We start from the raw sequence: 19081 nt of genomic DNA, 5'->3' as shown, positions 1-19081 counted from the left end.
CATTTCAGACTCTTTTGTTGACCATGATGGCTACTCCATTTCTTCTGAGGGATTCCTGCCCACAGTAGTAGATATAATGGTCATCTGAGTTAAATTCACCCATTCCAGTCCATTTTAGTTCGCTGATTCCTAGAATGTCGACGTTCACTCTTGCCATCTCTTGTTTGACCACTTCCAATTTGCCTTGATTCATGGACCTGACATTCCAGGTTCCTATGCAATATTGCTGTTTACAGTATCAGACCTTGCTTCTATCACCAGTCAAATCCACAGCTGTGTATTGTTTTTGCTTTGACTCCATCCCTTCATTCTTTCTGGAGTTATTTCTCCACTGACCTCCAGTAGCATATTGGGCACCTACTGACCTGGGGAGTACCTCTTTCAGTATCCTACCATTTTGCCTTTCCATACTGTTCATGGGTTCTCAAGGCAAGAATACTGAAATGGTTTGCCATTCCTTTCTCCAGAGGACCACATTCTGTCAGTGGAAGTGAGAAATAGATTTAAGGGACTAGATCTGATAGATACAGTGACTGATGAACTATGGAATGAGGTTCGTGACATTGTACGGGAGACAGGGATCAAGACCATCCCCATGGAAAAGAAATGCAAAAAAGCAAAATGGCTGTTTGGGGAAGCCTTACAAATTGCTGTGAAAAGAAGAGAAGCAAAAAGCCAAGGAGAAAAGGAAAGATATAAGCATCTGAATGCAGAGTTCCAAAGAATAGCAAGAAGAGATAAGAAAGCCTTCTTCAGTGATCAATGCAAAGAAATAGAGGAAAACAACAGAATGGGAAAGACTAGAGATCTCTTCAAGAAAATTAGAGATACCAAGGGAACATTTCATGCAAAGATGGGCTTGATAAAGGACAGAAATGGTATGGACCTAACAGAAGCAGAAGATATTAAGAAGAAGTGGCAAGAATACACGGAAGAACTGTACAAAAGAGATCTTCATGACCTGGATAATCACGATGGTGTGATCACTCAACTAGAGCCAGACATCCTGGAATGTGAAGTCAAGTGGGCCTTAGAAAGCATCACTACGAACAAAGCTAGTGGAGGTGATGGAATTCCAGTTGAGCTGTTTCAAATCCTGAGAAATGATGTTGTGAAAGTGCTGCACTCAATATGCCAACAAATTTGGAAAACAGCAGTGGTCACAGGACTGGAAAAGGTCAGTTTTCATTCCAATCCCAAAAAAAGGAAATCCCAAAGAATGCTCAAACTACCGCACAATTGCACTCATCTCACACGCTAGTAAAGTAATGCTCAAAATTCTCCAAACCAGGCTTCAGGGTTACGTGAACCGTAAACTTCCTGATGTTCAAGCTGGTTTTAGAAAAGGCAGAGGAACCAGAGATCAAATTGCCAACATCCTCTGGATCATGGAAAAAGCAAGAGAATTCCAAAAAAACATCTATTTCTGCTTTATTGACTATGCCAAAGCCTTTGATTGTGTGGATCACAATAAACTTTGGAAAATTCTGAAAGAGATGGGCATACCAGACCACCTGACCTGCCTCTTGAGAAATCTGTATGCAGGTCAGGAAGCAACAGTTAGAACTGAACATGGAACAACAGACTGGTTCTAAATAGGAGAAGGAGTACGTCAAGGCTGTATGTTGTCACCCTGCTTATTTAACTTGTATGCAGGGTACATCATGAGAAATGCTGGGCTGGAAGAAACACAAGCTGGAATCAAGATTGCCGGGAGAAATATCAATAACCTCAGATATGCAGATGACACCACCCTTATGGCAGAAAGTGAAGAGGAACTCAAAAGCCTCTTGATGAAAGTGAAAGAGGAGAGTGAAAAAGTTGGCTTAAAGCTCAACATTCAGAAAACGAAGATCATGGCATCCGGTCCCATCACTTCATGGGAAATAGATGGGGAAACAGTGGAAACAGTGTCAGACTTTATTTTTTTGGGCTCCAAAATCACTGCAGATGGTGATTGCAGCCATGAAATTAAAAGACGCTTACTCCTTGGAAGAAAAGTTATGACCAACCTAGATAGCATATTCAAAAGCAGAGACATTACTTTGCCGACTAAGGTCCGTTTTGTCAAGGCTATGTTTTTTCCAGTAGTCATGTATGGATGTGAGAGGTGGACTGTGAAGAAGGCTGAGCGCCGAAGAATTGATGCTTTTGAACTGTGGTGTTGTAGAAGACTCTTGAGAGTCTCTTGGACTGCAAGGAGATCCAACCAGTCCATTCTGAAGGAGATGAGCCCTGGGATTTCTTTGGAAGGAATGATGCTAAAGCTGAAGCTCCAGTACTTCGGCCACCTCATGCAAAGAGTTGACTCATTGGAAAAGACCCTGATGCTGGGAGGGATTGGGGGCAGGAGAAGAAGGAGACCACAGAGGATGAGATGGCTGGATTGCATCACTGACTCAATGGACATGAGTCTGAGTGAACTCCGGGAGTTCGTAATGGACAGGAAGGCCTGGCGTGCTGCGATTCATGGGGTCGCAAAGAGTCGGACATGACTGAGGGACTGAACTGAACTGAACTGCCCTTACTAACTGCATAAGTGTAATCAACACACATGACTTTCTGAGCCTTGATTTTTTCACTCATAAAATGATATTATCCATTTAAATATGTTTTTATGAGAATGTAGTTTTTAAATGTATGTGAAAATGTTATGAATTGCTGATATATTTAATATTTGATTTGTTTTGAATTTCCTACAGGAGTACCAGCTTACAATTGGACTTAAAAGTTGGATGATCTGGGCTGCGTATTTCTTCATGTTCTTCTTTTTTTATATCTTTATTGTCTGTTTGATATGTGTGTTAGTCTTTGCCAAGGCAAGTGTTAGTTTCATGCCGCCCAATAGAAATGAGTCATACATGTACTATTAGGATTTTAGTAGCTACTAGAAATTTTAAAAATGAAAAGGTGAAATTATTTTAATAATGTATATTATTTAGCCAGTATATACAAAATATTATTTCAGTATGCAATTTAAAAATTGAGATATTTTACATTCTTTTCTATACTAAACACTTATAACTCAAGTGTATGTTTCATATTTAGAGCACATCTCAATTTGTACACTGTATTTTCATTAGAAATACTTTATCTGTATTTGACACTGTTTTATCTTTCAAGTTTAAGTTAAAAATAACTAAAATTCAATGAAAATAAAAAGTCAGCTCCTCAGTCACACTAGATACGTTTCAAGTGCTTAATGTTTCAAGTGTTTAATAGCTACATGCCGTATGTGGCTGTTACATCTAACATTTTAGTTCCAGTAGATTGCAACCTGCTGCAACTATCCTTTGGGAAGGAAAAAGCAATCATAGTATGGACTGATTAGTCTCAGGTTTTCAAGAGAATGAAAAATGGCTTTTATGGAAATTCAGACACTGCCAAATCTCTGAGAAAAACATTAATCCTTCTGTAAGAAATAAGTTAATTAGCTAACTTGGCATCTTGTTGAGTTTCAGTCACTGGGCAGTGTGATCTGTTTCTTCAGGGCCATAGTTTTCTCCCTCTTCCCTTGTGTTTAATGGTACTACTTTTTGCATATTTTACAAAATGTCATAATTGTTTTATTGTAGATTTTCAGTGATCCAGTCTTCTGCTACAGTGACTATAGTTTCATCTTTGTCTTTCTTATGTGTTATGCCATTGCTTCAATATTCTTTGGCTTTATGGTTAGCACATTCTTTAATAAAGGTGAGTCTGAGACTTCTCCTGTAATAGAATTACCTTTTTAATTGACCAAAAATAAGGCCATATTTGGGAGTTCCATGTAGCTATCTCACATGCAGTCTTGACATACATTCTAACATAGATGAATTGCACATGAAATGATTTGACAGGAGGTAGAGGGTGCACTGAAATTTAATACTGCCCAATGCATGTATAAAAACAGTATATAAAATAAGATTGTTACCAGTTGGAACTTAGGATAAATTAAACAGTGCTTCCTGCAGAAGTTGATTTCAAATCACTTCCAAAAGCAAATCAAGGGAAGTATTCATTCATTCATTTATTCAGCATGTCCTTTGTGTACTTACCATGTGGTAAGACACTGTATCACATACATAGACAAACAAAAATTGATTCTTTGTGAAAGCCCACATGAGAAAGATATATATTATCAGATAACCCCAGATTGGCCTACTACAGATCTTATAGAAATAATTTTCTATTGACAATTTTTAATAACTTCCCCCAAAATTAAGGAATATTTCTTTTTTATACCACACCTATTAAGCATTATTCCTCCTGTATTTTCTGTATTGAACAAGTAGAGTCCCTATTAAATAATTTTAGTGTATAAATATATTTTTGCAGTAAGACTTTTAAGTATCAAAATATAACCTTTAATCACTTCAGTTCAGTTCAGTTGCTCAGTCATGTCCAACTCTGCAGGCCCATGGACTGCAGCACGCCAGGCCTCCCTGTCCATCACCAACTCCCAGAGTTTACTCAAACTCATGTCCATTGAGTCGATGATGCCATCCAACCGTATGCTCTGTTGTCCCCTTCTCCTCCCGCCTTCAATCTTTCCCAGCATCAGGGTCTTTTCAGATGAGTCAGCTCTTCGCATCAGGTGGCCACAGTTCAAAAGCATCAATTCTTCGGTGCTCAGCTTTCTTTATACTCCAACTCTCACATCCATACGTGACTACTGGAAAAATCATCGACTAGACGGACCTTTGTTGGCAAAGTAATGTCTCTGCTTTTGAATATGCTCTCTAGTGTGGTCATAACTTTCCTTCCAAGGAGTAAGCATCTTTTAATTTCATGGCTGTAGTCACCATCTGCAGTGATTTTGAAGCCCCCAAAAATAAAGTCTGACACTGGTTCCCCATCTATTTGCTATGAAGTGATGGGACCAGATGCCATGATTTTAGTTTTCTGAATGTTGAGCTTTAAACCAACTTTTTCACTCTCCTCTTTCACTTTCATCAAGAGGCTCTTCAGTTCTTTACTTTCTGCCATAAGGGTGGTATCATCTGCATATCTGAGGTTATTGATATTTCTCCCAGAAAACTTGATTCCAGCTTGTGTTTCATCCAGCCCAGCATTTCTCATGATGTACTCTGCAGATAAGTTGAATAAGCAGGGTGACAATATACAACCTTGACTTACTCCTTTTCCTATTTGGAACCAGTCTGTTATTCCATGTCCAGTTCTAACTGTTGCTTCCTGACCTGCATATTATCACAAATATCAGCTGATTGGTCTTCACAATTCACAATTAGTATTCAGAATTGTGCTGAAAGGAATTAACATAACAGGCCTGAAACTCATTTCCTTAGAAAGCCTTCCTAGAAAGGTTGACCTTTGCTTGGCATCTAAGAACTTACATTTTTAGAAGATTCTCCCCATTCTCTAAATAGTAAGAGTGGCTCATGGTTCCTAAAGTGCTTGTACAAGCAGTTTTTATACTAAACACAGGCTTTCTTTCTGGGAGTCTTGAGTCAATATATGTTAGGTACACCTATGTGACAAGCTCCCAACAAAAACCTTAGTCCCTCAATCTCTAATGAATATCTGGCCAACAGTATTTTATATATGTTGTCACAATTCCTTGCTAGAGGAATTAAACATAACCTGTGTGATTTCACTGAGAGAGAACTCTTGTAAACTAGTGCCTGTTTCCATCTGCACTTTGCCCCATGCTCCTTTTCCCTTCAATGAATGGGCTTTGTATCCTTACATTGTTATTATAGCATCATTATTTATTCACCATAACTCTTGAGTATGACTATATGCTATATCCTTGAATTGTCCTAGAAAGTGACTGAATCCAGAGGTGGTCTTGAGGACCTCAACAAAACAATTAACAAAATTGTGGATAAAGAAAAATAATATGTTGAGCTAAAACAGAAAATAATGTGTTGAAAATCAAAATAAGATTAAAAAAAACAAGATTGTCAGATAAGAGTTAGTGTATTTATAAAAACTTAAGAAAAAAAGACATTTCTGGTGGTATAATAGACTAAATAATTAGAATGACTCTTCCATCTAGAACAATTAAAATATTAATAGTATTTAAACTTATTTTTCAGTTCAGTTGCTCAGTCATGTCCAACTCTTTGTGACCCCATGGACTGAAGCATGCCAGGCTTCCCTGTCCATCACCAACTCCCAGCGTTGACTCAAACTCATGTCCATTGAGTCAATGATGCCATCTTCTGTCATCCCCTTCTCCAACCACCTTCAATCTTTCCCAGCATCAGGGTCTTTTCAAATGAGTCATTTCTTCGCATCAGGTGGCCAAAGTATTGGAGTTTCAGCTTTAGTCTTTCCAATGAATATTCAGAACTAATTTCCTTTAGGATTGACTGGTTTGACTGAGCCTTATTGACTACACCAAAGCCTTTGACTGTGTGGATCACATCAAACTCTGGTAAATTCTTAAAGAGATGGGAGTACCAGACCACCTTACCTGCCTCCTGAGAAATCTGCATGCAGGTCAAGAAGCAACAGTTAGAACTGGACATGGAACAACAGACTAGTTCCAGATGGGGAAAGGTGTACATCAAGGCTGTATATTGTCACCCTGCTTATTTAACTTATATGCAAAGTATATCATAAGAAATGCTGGGCTGGATGAAGCACAAACTAGAATCAAGATTGCCAGAAGAAATATCAATAACCTCAGATATGCAGATGACACCTCCTTTATGGCAGAAAGTGAAGAAGAACTAAAGAGCCTCTTGATGAAAGTGAAAGAGGAGAGTGAAAAAAACTGACTTAAAACTCAACATTCAGAAAACTAAGATTATGGCATCTGGTCCCATCACTTCATGGCAAATAGATGGGAAAACAATGGAAACAGTGACAGATTTTATTTTGGGGGGCTCCAAAATCACTGCAGATGGTGACTGCCATCATGAAATTGAAAGACACTTGCTCCTTGGAAGAAAAGCTATGACAAACCTAGACAGCATATTAAAAAGCAGAGACATTACTTTGACAACAAAGGTCCATCTCGTCAAGGCTATGGTTTTTCCGGTAGTCATGTATGAGGGTTGGACTGTAAAGAAAGCTGAATACCAAAGAGATGCTTCTGGACTGTGGTGTTGGAGAAGACCCTTGAGAGTCCCTTGGACTGCAAGGAGATCAAACTTATTTTTAATTCAGCCCAAGTTCTCCTCAAAATTAAAAATCTCAGCTATGACAATGAACAAGAATAGAAAGTCCCCGAAAGTTATAAAGAAGAAGAAAGGCTGCCTAGAAACCTTGAAACTTGAGGAATTGACTTGACGTTTACTTTCTTGGGATTTCTTACTGCTACTCATATATCTTTGAAAAAGCACTTCAAAAGTGTCTAGTCTATAACTAACAACATACAAAAAGTTCCAAACAAAGCCTGTTTTCCCACATCAAAAGACTAGGAAGTTGGTGCCCTAACAATAGAAAAGATTTTGGCAATACTTACCCTATTCCAGCCCAACACTAAGTGAAAAACCACTGCACCTCTATATTCATGGCTGAGTCAGAGTCAACAAAGAAGTTGATCATCTCAATCCCATCTTTCCAGAGTCAGGCACTATTCAATTAATAACTCCCTTGACAGTTTACTGCCATCAGTGTCCAGTAGTGAATTAAGTTTCCATCCACATACAGTATCAATAATACTTAACAGGTAGTACAAATCAGTTCTAATAAGCATCCTTGCAACCAGCTAATCCTCCACATCTACCCAACAGCAATAAGAAACTGAACAAGTGTGCAAAACTAGTCAGCATTCCTTCCACATCTCCCATCATCTAGCATCAGTAAAGCCCAGTAGAGAGCTAAGCTTCCTCCGTCAGAGGTTAAAAGGTGATATGAGTCAGTTCCCCACTTTCATAAAGGTGTTAGCAAGGCCAGAGAGAGGTCCGAACTTCCACCTCATCTGTCTGCAATGAAGCAGTGTATTATCAGTGCCCTGCTTTTCCCAGGGAAGTGTCAGCAGGGAAGAGGAACAGCCACACCCGTCTGACCTTTGTGTGCTGCCTGCTTTTTAAAAAAGATTAGGATTCATAGCCTCATTTTACCTAAAATGCTTAGGACATGATAGAAAATCACTCATACAAAGAACCAGGAAAATCACAGTATTAATGAGAAATGACGTTCACTGCAAAAGACACAGCACTAAGGTGAAGCAGGTATTATAACTGTAGGCAAGCAATATAAGCAACCATCATAAAAATGGCTTCAGCAAGAAATTATGAAAACAAATCGGAAAATAGAAATCTCAGCAAAGAAATAGAAATTATTTTAAAAACAAATGGAAATCATAGAAAAATATAACAGCAAGTTTAAAGCTTATGTAGAATAAAGATAAGATAGAATAAGTTAAATTGAAGACAGATTCAGTAGAATCACATTCTGAATAAAGAGAAAATACACTGAAAAATATATAGGATCTCAAGGACATGTAGGACAATAACCACATATCTAACACTTATTTGTATCAATGAAGTTTCAAAAGAAGAGTAGGAAAAATGTGGGACTGAAAAAGTTTTCAAGATAAAAAAGTATTCAAAGAAATAATGGCTGAAATTTTATCAAATCTGGTGAAAGACAGACATATATTGTCTCAAGGAATTGGGTAATGCCAAATTGGATAAACTCAAAGAAATTCATGCCAAGACACATCATAATTAAACTTCTGAAAACTAAAGACCATGAAAAAAACCTAACAAGCAGACAAAAAATAATGCATTATTTATAGAAGAATGTCAGTTTGAATAACCACACTTCTCATCTAAACTAGAAGGAAGCAGCATGTTTTTCCAAGTGCTGAAGAAAAGAAATACCAACAGTGAACTCTGTATCCAGGAAAACTATCCTCCAGGAATAAATAGGAAATAAATCCGTAGAAGGAGGAAGACAGAGATTTGTTTTACAAAACTACCATTAAAGAATGGCTAAAGGAAGTTTCCTGAGCAGAAAGGAGATAACAGAAATCTCTAAACTCCACAAAGAAAAGAACATGGAAATGGGTAAAAATAGGCATAAGTATAATAGACCGTTCTACTTCTCCTGTGTTTATTAGATCAAATTTGATAGATGAAGCAAAATTATAACATTATCCATCCTATCTGGTGTTCAATTTAAGTAAAGAAAATAGTTAAAGACAGTTAAAAGTTTTAAAGTGAATAGCTCTGCTTATTTAACTTATGTGCAGGGTACATCATGTGAAATGCCAGGCTGGATGAAGCACAAGCTGGAATCAAGATTGTCAGGAGAAATATCAATAACCTCAGATATGCAGATGACACCACCCTTATGGCAGAAAGTGAAGAGGGACTAAGGAGACTTTTGATGAAGGTGAAAAAGGAGAGAGAAAAACCTGGCTTAAAACTCAACATTCAAAAAGTGAAGATCATGGCATCTGGTCCCATCACTTCATGGCAAATAGATGGGGAAAGAATGGAAAGTGACAGACTTTAATTTGGGGGGCTCCAAAATCACTGCAGATGGTGACTGCTGCCATGAAATTAAAAGAGGCTTGCTCCTTGGAAGTAGAGCTATGACCAACCTAGAGTGCATATTAAAAAGCAGAGACAAAGGTCCATCTAGTCAAAGCTATGATTTTTTCAGTAGTCACGTGTGGATGTGAGAGTTGGAGTATAAAGAAAGCTGAGTGCTGAAGAACTGATGCTTTTGAACTGTTGGAGGAGAATCTTGAGAGTCCCTTGGACCTCAAGGAGATCAAACCTCCAATACTTTGGTCACCTATTCCAAAGAGCCGACTCATTGGCAAAGACCCTGATGCTGGGAAAGATTGAGGGCAGGAGAAGTGGGCAATAGAGGATGAGATTGTTGGATGGCATCATCGACTCAATGGAAATGAGTTTGAGCAAACTCTAGGAGATAGTGAAGGACAGGGAAGCCTGTGGGGTCACAGAAAGTTGGACACAAATGAGTGCGTGAACAACAACAAAACCTCAGTGTTCATTGCAGCACTATTACAACAGCTAGGACATGGAAGCAACCTAAATGTCCATCAGCAGATGAATGGATAAAGAAGTTGTGGTATATATAGACAATGGAATATTACTCAGCTATAAAAAGGAACACATTTAAGGCAGTTCTAATGAGGTGAATGAACCTAGAGCCTGTTATATAGAGGCAAGTAAGTCAGAAAAAGACAAATACCATATGTTAACACATATCTGTGGAATCCAAAAAGATGTACTAAGAACCCTATGTGCAGGGCAGCAAAGGAGACACAGGCATAAAGAACAAACTTTTGGATTCAGTGGGAGAAGGAGTAGGTGGGATGATTTGAGAGAATAGCATTAAAACATATTCATTACCATATGTAAAATAGATAGTCGTTGGGAGTTTGATGTATGACAGAGGGCACCCAAAGCTAGTGCTCTGTGACAACCTGAAGGGATGGATTAAGGAGGGAGGTGGGTACAGAATGGAGGGGACAAATGTATGCCTATGGCTGATTCATATTAATGTAAGGCAAAAACCATCACAATATTGTAAATAATTATCCTCCAATTTAAATAAATTTTTTAAAATAAATTCATGTCAATGTATGGCAAAACCAATACAGTATGGTAAAGTAAAAAAATAAAATTTAAAAAATAAGAAATAAAAAAATGGAAGAATGAAAAAATAAATAAAATAAAAAGTAAAAAAATTCACTAAAGTAACTGATACAAAAATCAATTATATTTTTATATATTAACAATGAACTACTCAAAAAAGAAGGAAATCTTCCCTCTTACAATAGAATCAAAAAGAATAAAATAAACCAAGGAGGTGAAAGACTTGTTCACTTGAAACATTAACCAGAAATTAAAGCAAATACAAATAAAGGGAAAGATATCCTGTGCTTATGGATTGAAAATCTTAGTACTTTTTCTTTGTCTTATGTTTTTTTTTAATATTTTAATTTTATTAGTGTATAGTTTATTTGCAATACTGTGTTTCAGGTGTACAGCAAAGTAATTCTGTTATGCATATTAATATATGTATACCCACTCTCTTTAAGATTCTTTTCTCAGGTTATCACAGAATATTGAATAGAGTTCCCTGTGCTATATGATACATCCTTGTTGGTTATCTATCTTGTGTATATAGTGTGTGTTCATCCCAAGTTCCTGATTTATCCCTCACCCTAACCTTCTCCCCTGGTAGCCATAACTTCATATTCTAACTTTAAGTCACTTCTGCTTTTTAAGTAACTTCATCAGTCCCATTTTTCTAAGTTCCACATGTAAGTGTTTATTTTCCCTACTATTTTTCAATTCTCTATTTTATTTATTTCTGCCATAATCTTTATTATTAACATATCCTTCTTTATTCTAGTTTTATATTTTTTATTGATAGTTTCCAGTTTTGTTTTTGTCAAGTTTCTTAAGTTTTGAAGTTAATTTATTGATTGGAGAGCCTACCTTTTTTTCAAAGTAAGCAGTTATAGCTATAATTTTGCCCCATAGTACTGCTTTTAATTCATTTAATGTTATGTTTTCATTTTCATTCATCTCTATATACCTTTTAATTTCTCTTGCTATTTCTTTTTTGATCCATTTGTTGTTCAGGAGTATACTGTTTAACTTCCACAAAATTGTAAATTTTTCAATTTTATTTTCAGTATTCTAGTCCTCTTGTAGTTGAAGAAGATTGTTTATATGATATTTATCTTAACTCAAAAGTTTGGTGATTTGATTTGTGGCCTAACATATGCTCTATCCTGAAGACTGTCCTGTGTGCACTTGGCTAAAAGAAGCACTACTGTATTCCTTTGGAGCCTATAGTAAAAAATACATTTTCTTGCCTTTTTCCCATTTTTGAAAACAGTCAACATTTCTTGGCTTATGAACTCTTTTGGCAATTGCATCATTCCAACCTCTACTTTGATCATCACATAATCTTCTCTGACTCAGATTCTCCTGATTCCTCTTTTTAAGTTGAGGTATAGTTGATACAGTAATACTAGCTTTAAGAATTGTACATGAATTTACTTTTACTGGAGATCTTTTCTTGTTCATATAGTCTCAACTATATTTCTTTCAACCTGAAAGACTCCAGGACAGGTAATTTTTACTTATTTGTTACTCATCTCTCCTTCATCTTAAAAGAACAGTTTGAAGCATTAAGAATTCTTGATTTTTACTGATTTTTTTCCTTGAGAAATCTGAATATATTCACCCACAGCCTCCTGACCTTCAAACTTTCTGTTTAGAAATTCTTCCAATAATCATATGAGGATCTTTGCATGTGATCCTCTTTTGCTCCTTTCCAAACTCTTTGTCTTTAGATTTTAACAATTTGATTATAATGTGTTCATTGTCAGTCTTCTAAATGTCATGCTATTTAGTTTGCTGGTCCCATCACTTCATGGGAAATAGATGGGGAAACAGTGGAAACAGTGGCTGACTTAATTTGGGGGGGGCTCCAAAATCACTGCAGATGGTGATTGCAGTCATGAAATTAAAAGATGCTTACTCCTTGGAAGGAAAGTTATGACCAACCTAGATAGCATATTAAAAAACAGAAACATTACTTTGCCAACAAAGGTCCTTCTAGTCCAGGCTATGGTTTTTCCAGTGGTCATGTATGGATGAGAAGGTTGGACTGTGAAGAAAGCTGAGTGCTGAAGAATTGATGCTTTTGAACTGTAGTGTTGGAGAAGACTCTTGAGAGTCTCTTGTACTGCAAGGAGATCCAGCCAGTCCATCCTAAAGGAGATCCGTCACGGGTGTTCATTGGAAGGACTGATGCTAAAGCTGAAACTCCAGTACTTTGGTCACCTCATGCGAAGAGTTGACTCATTGGAAAAGACCCTGATGCTGGGAGGGATTGGGAGCAGGAAGAGAAGGGGACAACAGAGGATGAGATGGCTGGATGGCATCACTGACTCGATGGACATGAGTTTGTGTAAACTCCAGCAGTTGTGATGGACAGGGAGGCCTGGCGTGCTATGATGCATGGGGTCACAAAGAGTCGGACATGACTGAGCGACTGAACTGAACTAAACTGAAAGTTCACTGAGAAAGTTCACTGTGAAAATTCAATTTTGAAAAACTCTACTGAATATTCATTGCTTTTATTGTATTATTCAGCCTCAGAATTTCTTTATTCCTTTCTATGTTTTTCACTTCTTTATTGATATTTTGTTTTGTTCATACATCATTTTCTTGAGTTTATCCTCATCTTTCTTTAGCTGTGTGAGCATCTTAGAACATTTGTCTAAATCTGTTGATCTAGAACATCTACCATCTGGTCTTTCTCAGGGATAACTGCTGTTGATTTATTTTCTCCTCACTTGTTTCTCTGTATTCCTTGTCAATTTTTTCAAAACTTGACATTTAAATTTAAATTTCATGATGTGGTAATCTGGAATTCAGATTCAATTATCACAACTGTTAGGTTGACTATTACCAAGATTACAAAATATAGCAACTGTTGGTGAGGATGTGGAGAATAAAGAAACTTTATATACAGTTGGTGGAATATACATTGTTTTAGCCATTCTGTAGAACAGTTTTGAGGTTTCTCAAAAAATTACAAATAGAGTTACCATAAGATACAGCAATCCCACTTCTAGGTATACATCAAAGGAATTGAAATTACTTCTCAAAGAGATGTCTGTACCCCATTACAGCATTATTTAAAGTAACCAAGACATGGAAGCAACCTAGTTATACCTCAAATACCCTGGATTTTTATTTATTTTTAACTTTTTTTGGTGTTGAGGTATAGCTGGTTAACAGGCTTCCCTGGTGGCTCAGATGGTAAATAATCTGCCTGTAATGCAGAAGACACAAGAGACTTGGGTTCGATCACTGGGTCGGGAAGATGCCCCTGGAGAAGGAAATGGCAAACTTCAGTATTCCTTCCTTGAGAATTCCATGGACAAAGGAGCCTGGTGGGCTACAATTAATCCATGGGTTTGCAAAGAGTCAGACATGACTGAGTGACTAATATTTTCATAGCTGATTCCTTTTCCATTGGTCTCTATTTCTGTTTTTTGTGGCAGTACCATACTGTTTTGATGACTATAGCTTTGTAATATAATATGAAGTCAGGGAGCCTGATTCTTCCAGCTCTGTTTTCTCTCTCGAGATTGCTTTCATTACATGGAGGCTTTTGTTTCTCCATACAAAGTTTTGGATTTTTTGTTCCAATTCTGTGAAAAATGCCATTGGCAGTTTGATAGGGATTGCATTCAGTCTTTAGATTTCCTTGTTTGACTATGTTGATTCTTCCAATCCATGACCATGGCATGTCTTTCATCTGTTTGTGTCTTCTTTGGTTGCTTTCATCAGCATCTTGTAGTTTTCAGAGTACACGTATTTTGTTTCCTTAGGTAGGCTTATTCCTAGGTATGTTACTCTTTTTGATACAGTGGTAAATGAAATTGCTTCTTGAATTTCTGTTTCTGATCTTCTGTTGTTAGTGTGTAGAAATGCAATAGATTTCTCTGTTAAATTTGTTATCCGCAACTTTACCAAATTCATTGATGAGCCCTAGTGGTTTTCTGGTAGCATCTTTAGGATCTTCTATTTATAGTATCATGTTATCTTCAAACAGTGAAAGTTTCACTTCTTCTTTTCCAATTTTTATTCCCTTTATTTCTTTTTCTTCTCTGATTGCTATAGCAAAATTATGTTGAATAAAATTGGTGAGAATGGACATCCTTGTCATGTTCGTGATCTTGGAAAAAAATATTCTCAGCTTCTCACCATTGTGTAGGATGTTTGCCAGAGGTTTGTCATAAATGGTCATTACAATGTTTTAGGTTCCCTTTATGCTGCTTTCTAGAGAGTTTTTACCATAAATAGGTGCTTTGTTATTCAGTCATTCAGTCATGTCTGAATTCTTTGCGACCCCATCCTTAAACATCTGGAGTTTGCTCAAACTCATGTCCATTGAGTTGGTGATGCTGTCCAAGCATCTTGTCCTCTGTCATCTCGTTCTCCTCCTGCCTTCAGTCTTTCCCAGCATCAGGGTCTTTTACAATGAGTCAGCTCTTCAGATCAGGTGGCCAAAGTATTGGAGCTTCAGCTTCAGCATCAGTCCTTTTTTACTCTTCTCTCCCACCTTCCACCTTCACCAAGAGGCTCTTCCTGCCATAAGGGTGGTGTCATCTGCATATCTGATGTTGTTTATCAGATAAATAAGAAGGATGACAATATAATTGTAACCTTTTCACTTTACAGAGTACTTACCAGGACTTTTGCCTCAAAGGAGGGGTGTGCTGAAGCAAGTGGGCATATGCACATAAAAGGAGTCCAATGTTTTGCCTGTGTGGGCATCTGCCACTCTGCTCAGATGCAGCTGATAATCACATCTCTTCCCCAGTCGTGACTGTCCTAGATCTCATGCCACACTATGTGTGCGGTGAGTGGGGCCAAAGAGTTTTTTCAGCTTGGACAAGGGCACACAGGCAATTGTGGGAAGCCCAGCAGCCTTGCTGGCATCAAAAGTCTGGGTTGCTTCTAGGACATCACTTGGGAAGGTGCCAAAAATGGCCACCACCCACCTGGGCTCATCCCTGGGACTGGGTTGTCTCTGCATCCCAAGTTTGAGTCTTTAATCCTGACCACCCTAGCTCCAGTGCCATACTGTAGTGTGGCGTGAGCAGTGCTAGTGCTTTTGCTTGGCTTGGGCTGAGGAGTGTAGGGAGGTGGTCTCAGGAAACCTTGCACCTGCTAGAAAAGATCTTTCTCAGCATTGCCTGGGGCAAGCGAGCACTTGAACATTCCTCACAAGTGGAGTCCAGGCATCTCCAACCTTCTTTTCTGTCTCCATGGTTTTCCAACCAGCCAAGGGGCTTGTCTCTTCCATATAGGACGCGCGAGCTGGGACACCCAGTCTGTGGCTCAACCTGCTCAGTCCCCATGGCAAATGTCCACCCATGCAATCTCTGATTCCCTTCCCAAGGACACAGGTTCCACAACCTGATTGTTTTTCTTCCCATCCTATCATATTCTATGAGTATCTTTCTTAGAACTTTGGTTTTACAGTAATCTTTCTACCTGTTTGCAGTTAGCTTTCAGTGAGAATTATTCTACATGTGTATGTATATTTTTTATGTGTTCATGAAGAGAAGTGAGCACCACATCCTCTTACTCCACTATCTTGATCTCCTGTCTCAATGATAACCTTGACAAAAATTCTTTTCCTAGCTTACAGGATCCTGTATTTATGGACCTAATCATATCCAACTCTCAATAATTAACTATTTATTTAACTATTCTCTTTTGATTATCATAATTTAGATTGAAAGCATGTGTTAAAAACTTCATCCATGGCTTATTATTCAAACCCATAATTTCAAACTCTAGAAACACTAAGATATTAAATTTATGTTAATACTAGTGGTGTACATTTATAATTCTCCAAACCAAGTAATAATGAATAAATAAGTTTTAGAAAGGAGAAAGGAACAAATGTCAGAGTGATTCTTTGTTTAAATGGCTGCACGTTTTTATTGTATGTGGTAAATATCCTATACATTGTCATCCTATACATTAATTCATTCATTTAATAAATATTTATGGAACTAAAAAGCCTCTTGATGACAGTGAAAGAGGAGAGTGAAAAAGTTGGCTCAAAGCTCAACATTCAGAAAACGAAGATCATGGCAATCTGGTCCCATCACTTCATGGGAAACAGATGGGGAAACAGTGGAAACAGTGTCAGACTTTATTTTGGGGGGCTCCAAAATCACTGCAGATGGTGATTGCAGCCATGAAATTAAGACGCTTACTCCTTGGAAGGAACGTTATGACCAACCTAGATAGCATATTCAAAAGCAGAGACATTACTTTGCCAACAAAGGCCTGTCTAGTCAAGGCTATGGTTTTTCCAGTAGTCATGTATGGATGTGAGAGTTGGACTGTGAAGAAAGCTGAGCGCCAAAGAATTGATGCTTTTGAACTGTGGTGTTGAAGAAGACTCTTGAGAGTCCCTTGGACTACAAGGAGATCCAACCAGTCCATTCTAAAGGAGATCAGTCCTGGGTGTTTGGAAGGACTGATGCTAAAGCTGAAACTCCAGTAGTTTGGCCGCCTGATGCAAAGAGCTGACTCATTGGAAAAGACTCTGATGCTGGGAGGGATTGGGGGCAGGAGGAGAAGAGGACGACAGAGGACGAGATGGCTGGATGGCATCACCGATTCAATGGACGTGAGTTTGAGTGAACTCTGGGAGATGATGATGGACAGGAAGGCCTAGCGTGCTGCAATTCATGGGGTCGCAAAGAGTCCGACACGACTGAGCAACTGAACTGAACTGAACTGAACTGAACACATACTATGTTTCAGACATCGATGATATGAGGGTGAAAAAGATAAATTCTCTTCCCTCATAGAGTTTACGTTCTTATCCTTTAGTGTATTCTTTTTTTTTTCTTATGAAAACATTTAGTGTATTCCTATGAACTTATTTATAATTTATTTATAATTCATTATTTTCTTTATTGCTTTAAATTGACCTTATAATTTCCTTCTTATTTGCAGCCCGTTTGGCTGCTTCTGCTGGAAGCTTCATATATTTTGCCAGTTTCTTTCCATTTAATTCCATTTCTCAATACTATGGACAGATAAACCTCAGCATGAAGGTAGCTGCCTGTCTCAGCCCAAATATTGCTTTGGCACTGGGGATTAAACTCCTTGTCAAGTTCGAAACAAAACGTAAGCATTTGCCTTGGAAATTTTGCCTTTTCTGTTTGATTCCTAGAAATGTAGAAAGAGGCAGTGTGGGTGGGACTGTGGGTAAAGAGGTAAGAACATACTATAAAAATTATTTATTTCCGATTTGTGTTCTTATTATGAAGGCAATTGTGTGAATTAACCTTCTATTCTATAACTTTCCTTATTTACCTAAAAGTATATGTTAGACCTCTTCCCACATAGAGATAGACCCTTTTCTTTTACAAAGCTATTTAGTATTTCATTGCAAAGAGGTATTATAATTAATTAACCATTCTTTATCAGTATATGCTTAAGAATTTTCCAACTTTATGCTACTTCCCTCAATAGTATTCATATATTTTCTCATATGGTGTGAATACTAATATATAAAAAAATAAATTCCTAAATATAATATCCAATATGGTATTCATAGCTTAATTTAATTTCTATTATGATAATCTTCAAAAAGGTAAATCAATTTATTCTCCCACCAGTAATACATGGGTTTTTCTACATCTGTTCCAATAATACATTATACTACTCTCATGTAAAAAGCAAATATAGGGTCTTTATTTCCTGTAACTATTATTCCTCCAAACTCAGCACTACTGTGCTGAAGAAAGTAAATGTAAGTTTAATTTAGTGATTTACTCAGGTTCTTCTGAATGAGTCAGTTTTTCAGACATCTCTTTCCTTCTCATATTCTTCAAAATAGTATGGAAGGGGATGGAAATTTATGAGATCTCTTATGATGGAGGGACATGGTGGCCTCAGATACATGTGGTATCATCTGGGTCTTTTATATCTATAGTAGAGTTCCTAGCTGCTTTATGGACTCTTGCAAACTGAAGTGTGACTCTTTATGTTTGGCTCACATCTGTTAGAAACATGGTTCTGGCTAGTAGATCTAGCCTTAAAAGTCCTCATTCAGTTCTCTGCCTTCCTCTGGCTCTCTCTCAGACTCTTTGGCCTTTATAAATACTTGGAAAGTTATACAAGCTCTGAATGTGACTTTTAAGGTATGAGGGGCCAGTAACATCACTTCAGGTTCATTTATCTAGCTGCCTTACTCTGCCAATAACAATGCCACCAATCATGCAATGTTGGATATTCTACATGATCCCACCTGAATATGTCACCAGGGTTTCCCTGAAATAGGAAAACCAAGGATCCATGTACCTGTCCTCTGTACCTTATTTTCCTTCTTTTCTTATGTGAAGTGAGGGGCTGCCTTTCCTACTTGTCTTCATTTTTAGAAGGGACAGCCTTTTCAAAAGGATATTTGCATTGCTGCTCCCCAGGACACAAAATGCCAGAACATTAGAAGATAAGGAGAAATGGACTGTAAATTGGGGAGTAATTCAAAATTCTATATCCTTTACACCATGAAATTATTTTATCTTTTATGCTAAGTAAAAAATAGCATATAAATCTATCGATTTTAAGGG

General features: G+C 37.6%; 1 protein-coding gene across 1 annotated transcript in view; it reads left to right on the top strand.

The window, feature by feature from the left end:
• LOC138076171 (phospholipid-transporting ATPase ABCA3-like) overlaps positions 1-19081 on the top strand; it is a 253186-nt gene that overhangs the window by 41075 nt on the left and 193030 nt on the right. The window contains exons 6-8 of the mRNA XM_068968392.1: positions 2703-2813; positions 3576-3693; positions 17460-17633. Coding sequence (XP_068824493.1) covers positions 2703-2813; positions 3576-3693; positions 17460-17633 — 403 coding nt within the window. The remainder of the gene's footprint in view (positions 1-2702; positions 2814-3575; positions 3694-17459; positions 17634-19081) is intronic.

The sequence above is a fragment of the Capricornis sumatraensis genome, chromosome 3, assembly GCF_032405125.1.
Source record: "Capricornis sumatraensis isolate serow.1 chromosome 3, serow.2, whole genome shotgun sequence".
Lineage (NCBI taxonomy): Eukaryota > Metazoa > Chordata > Mammalia > Artiodactyla > Bovidae > Capricornis > Capricornis sumatraensis.
This window is presented reverse-complemented; position numbering and strand designations above follow the sequence as displayed.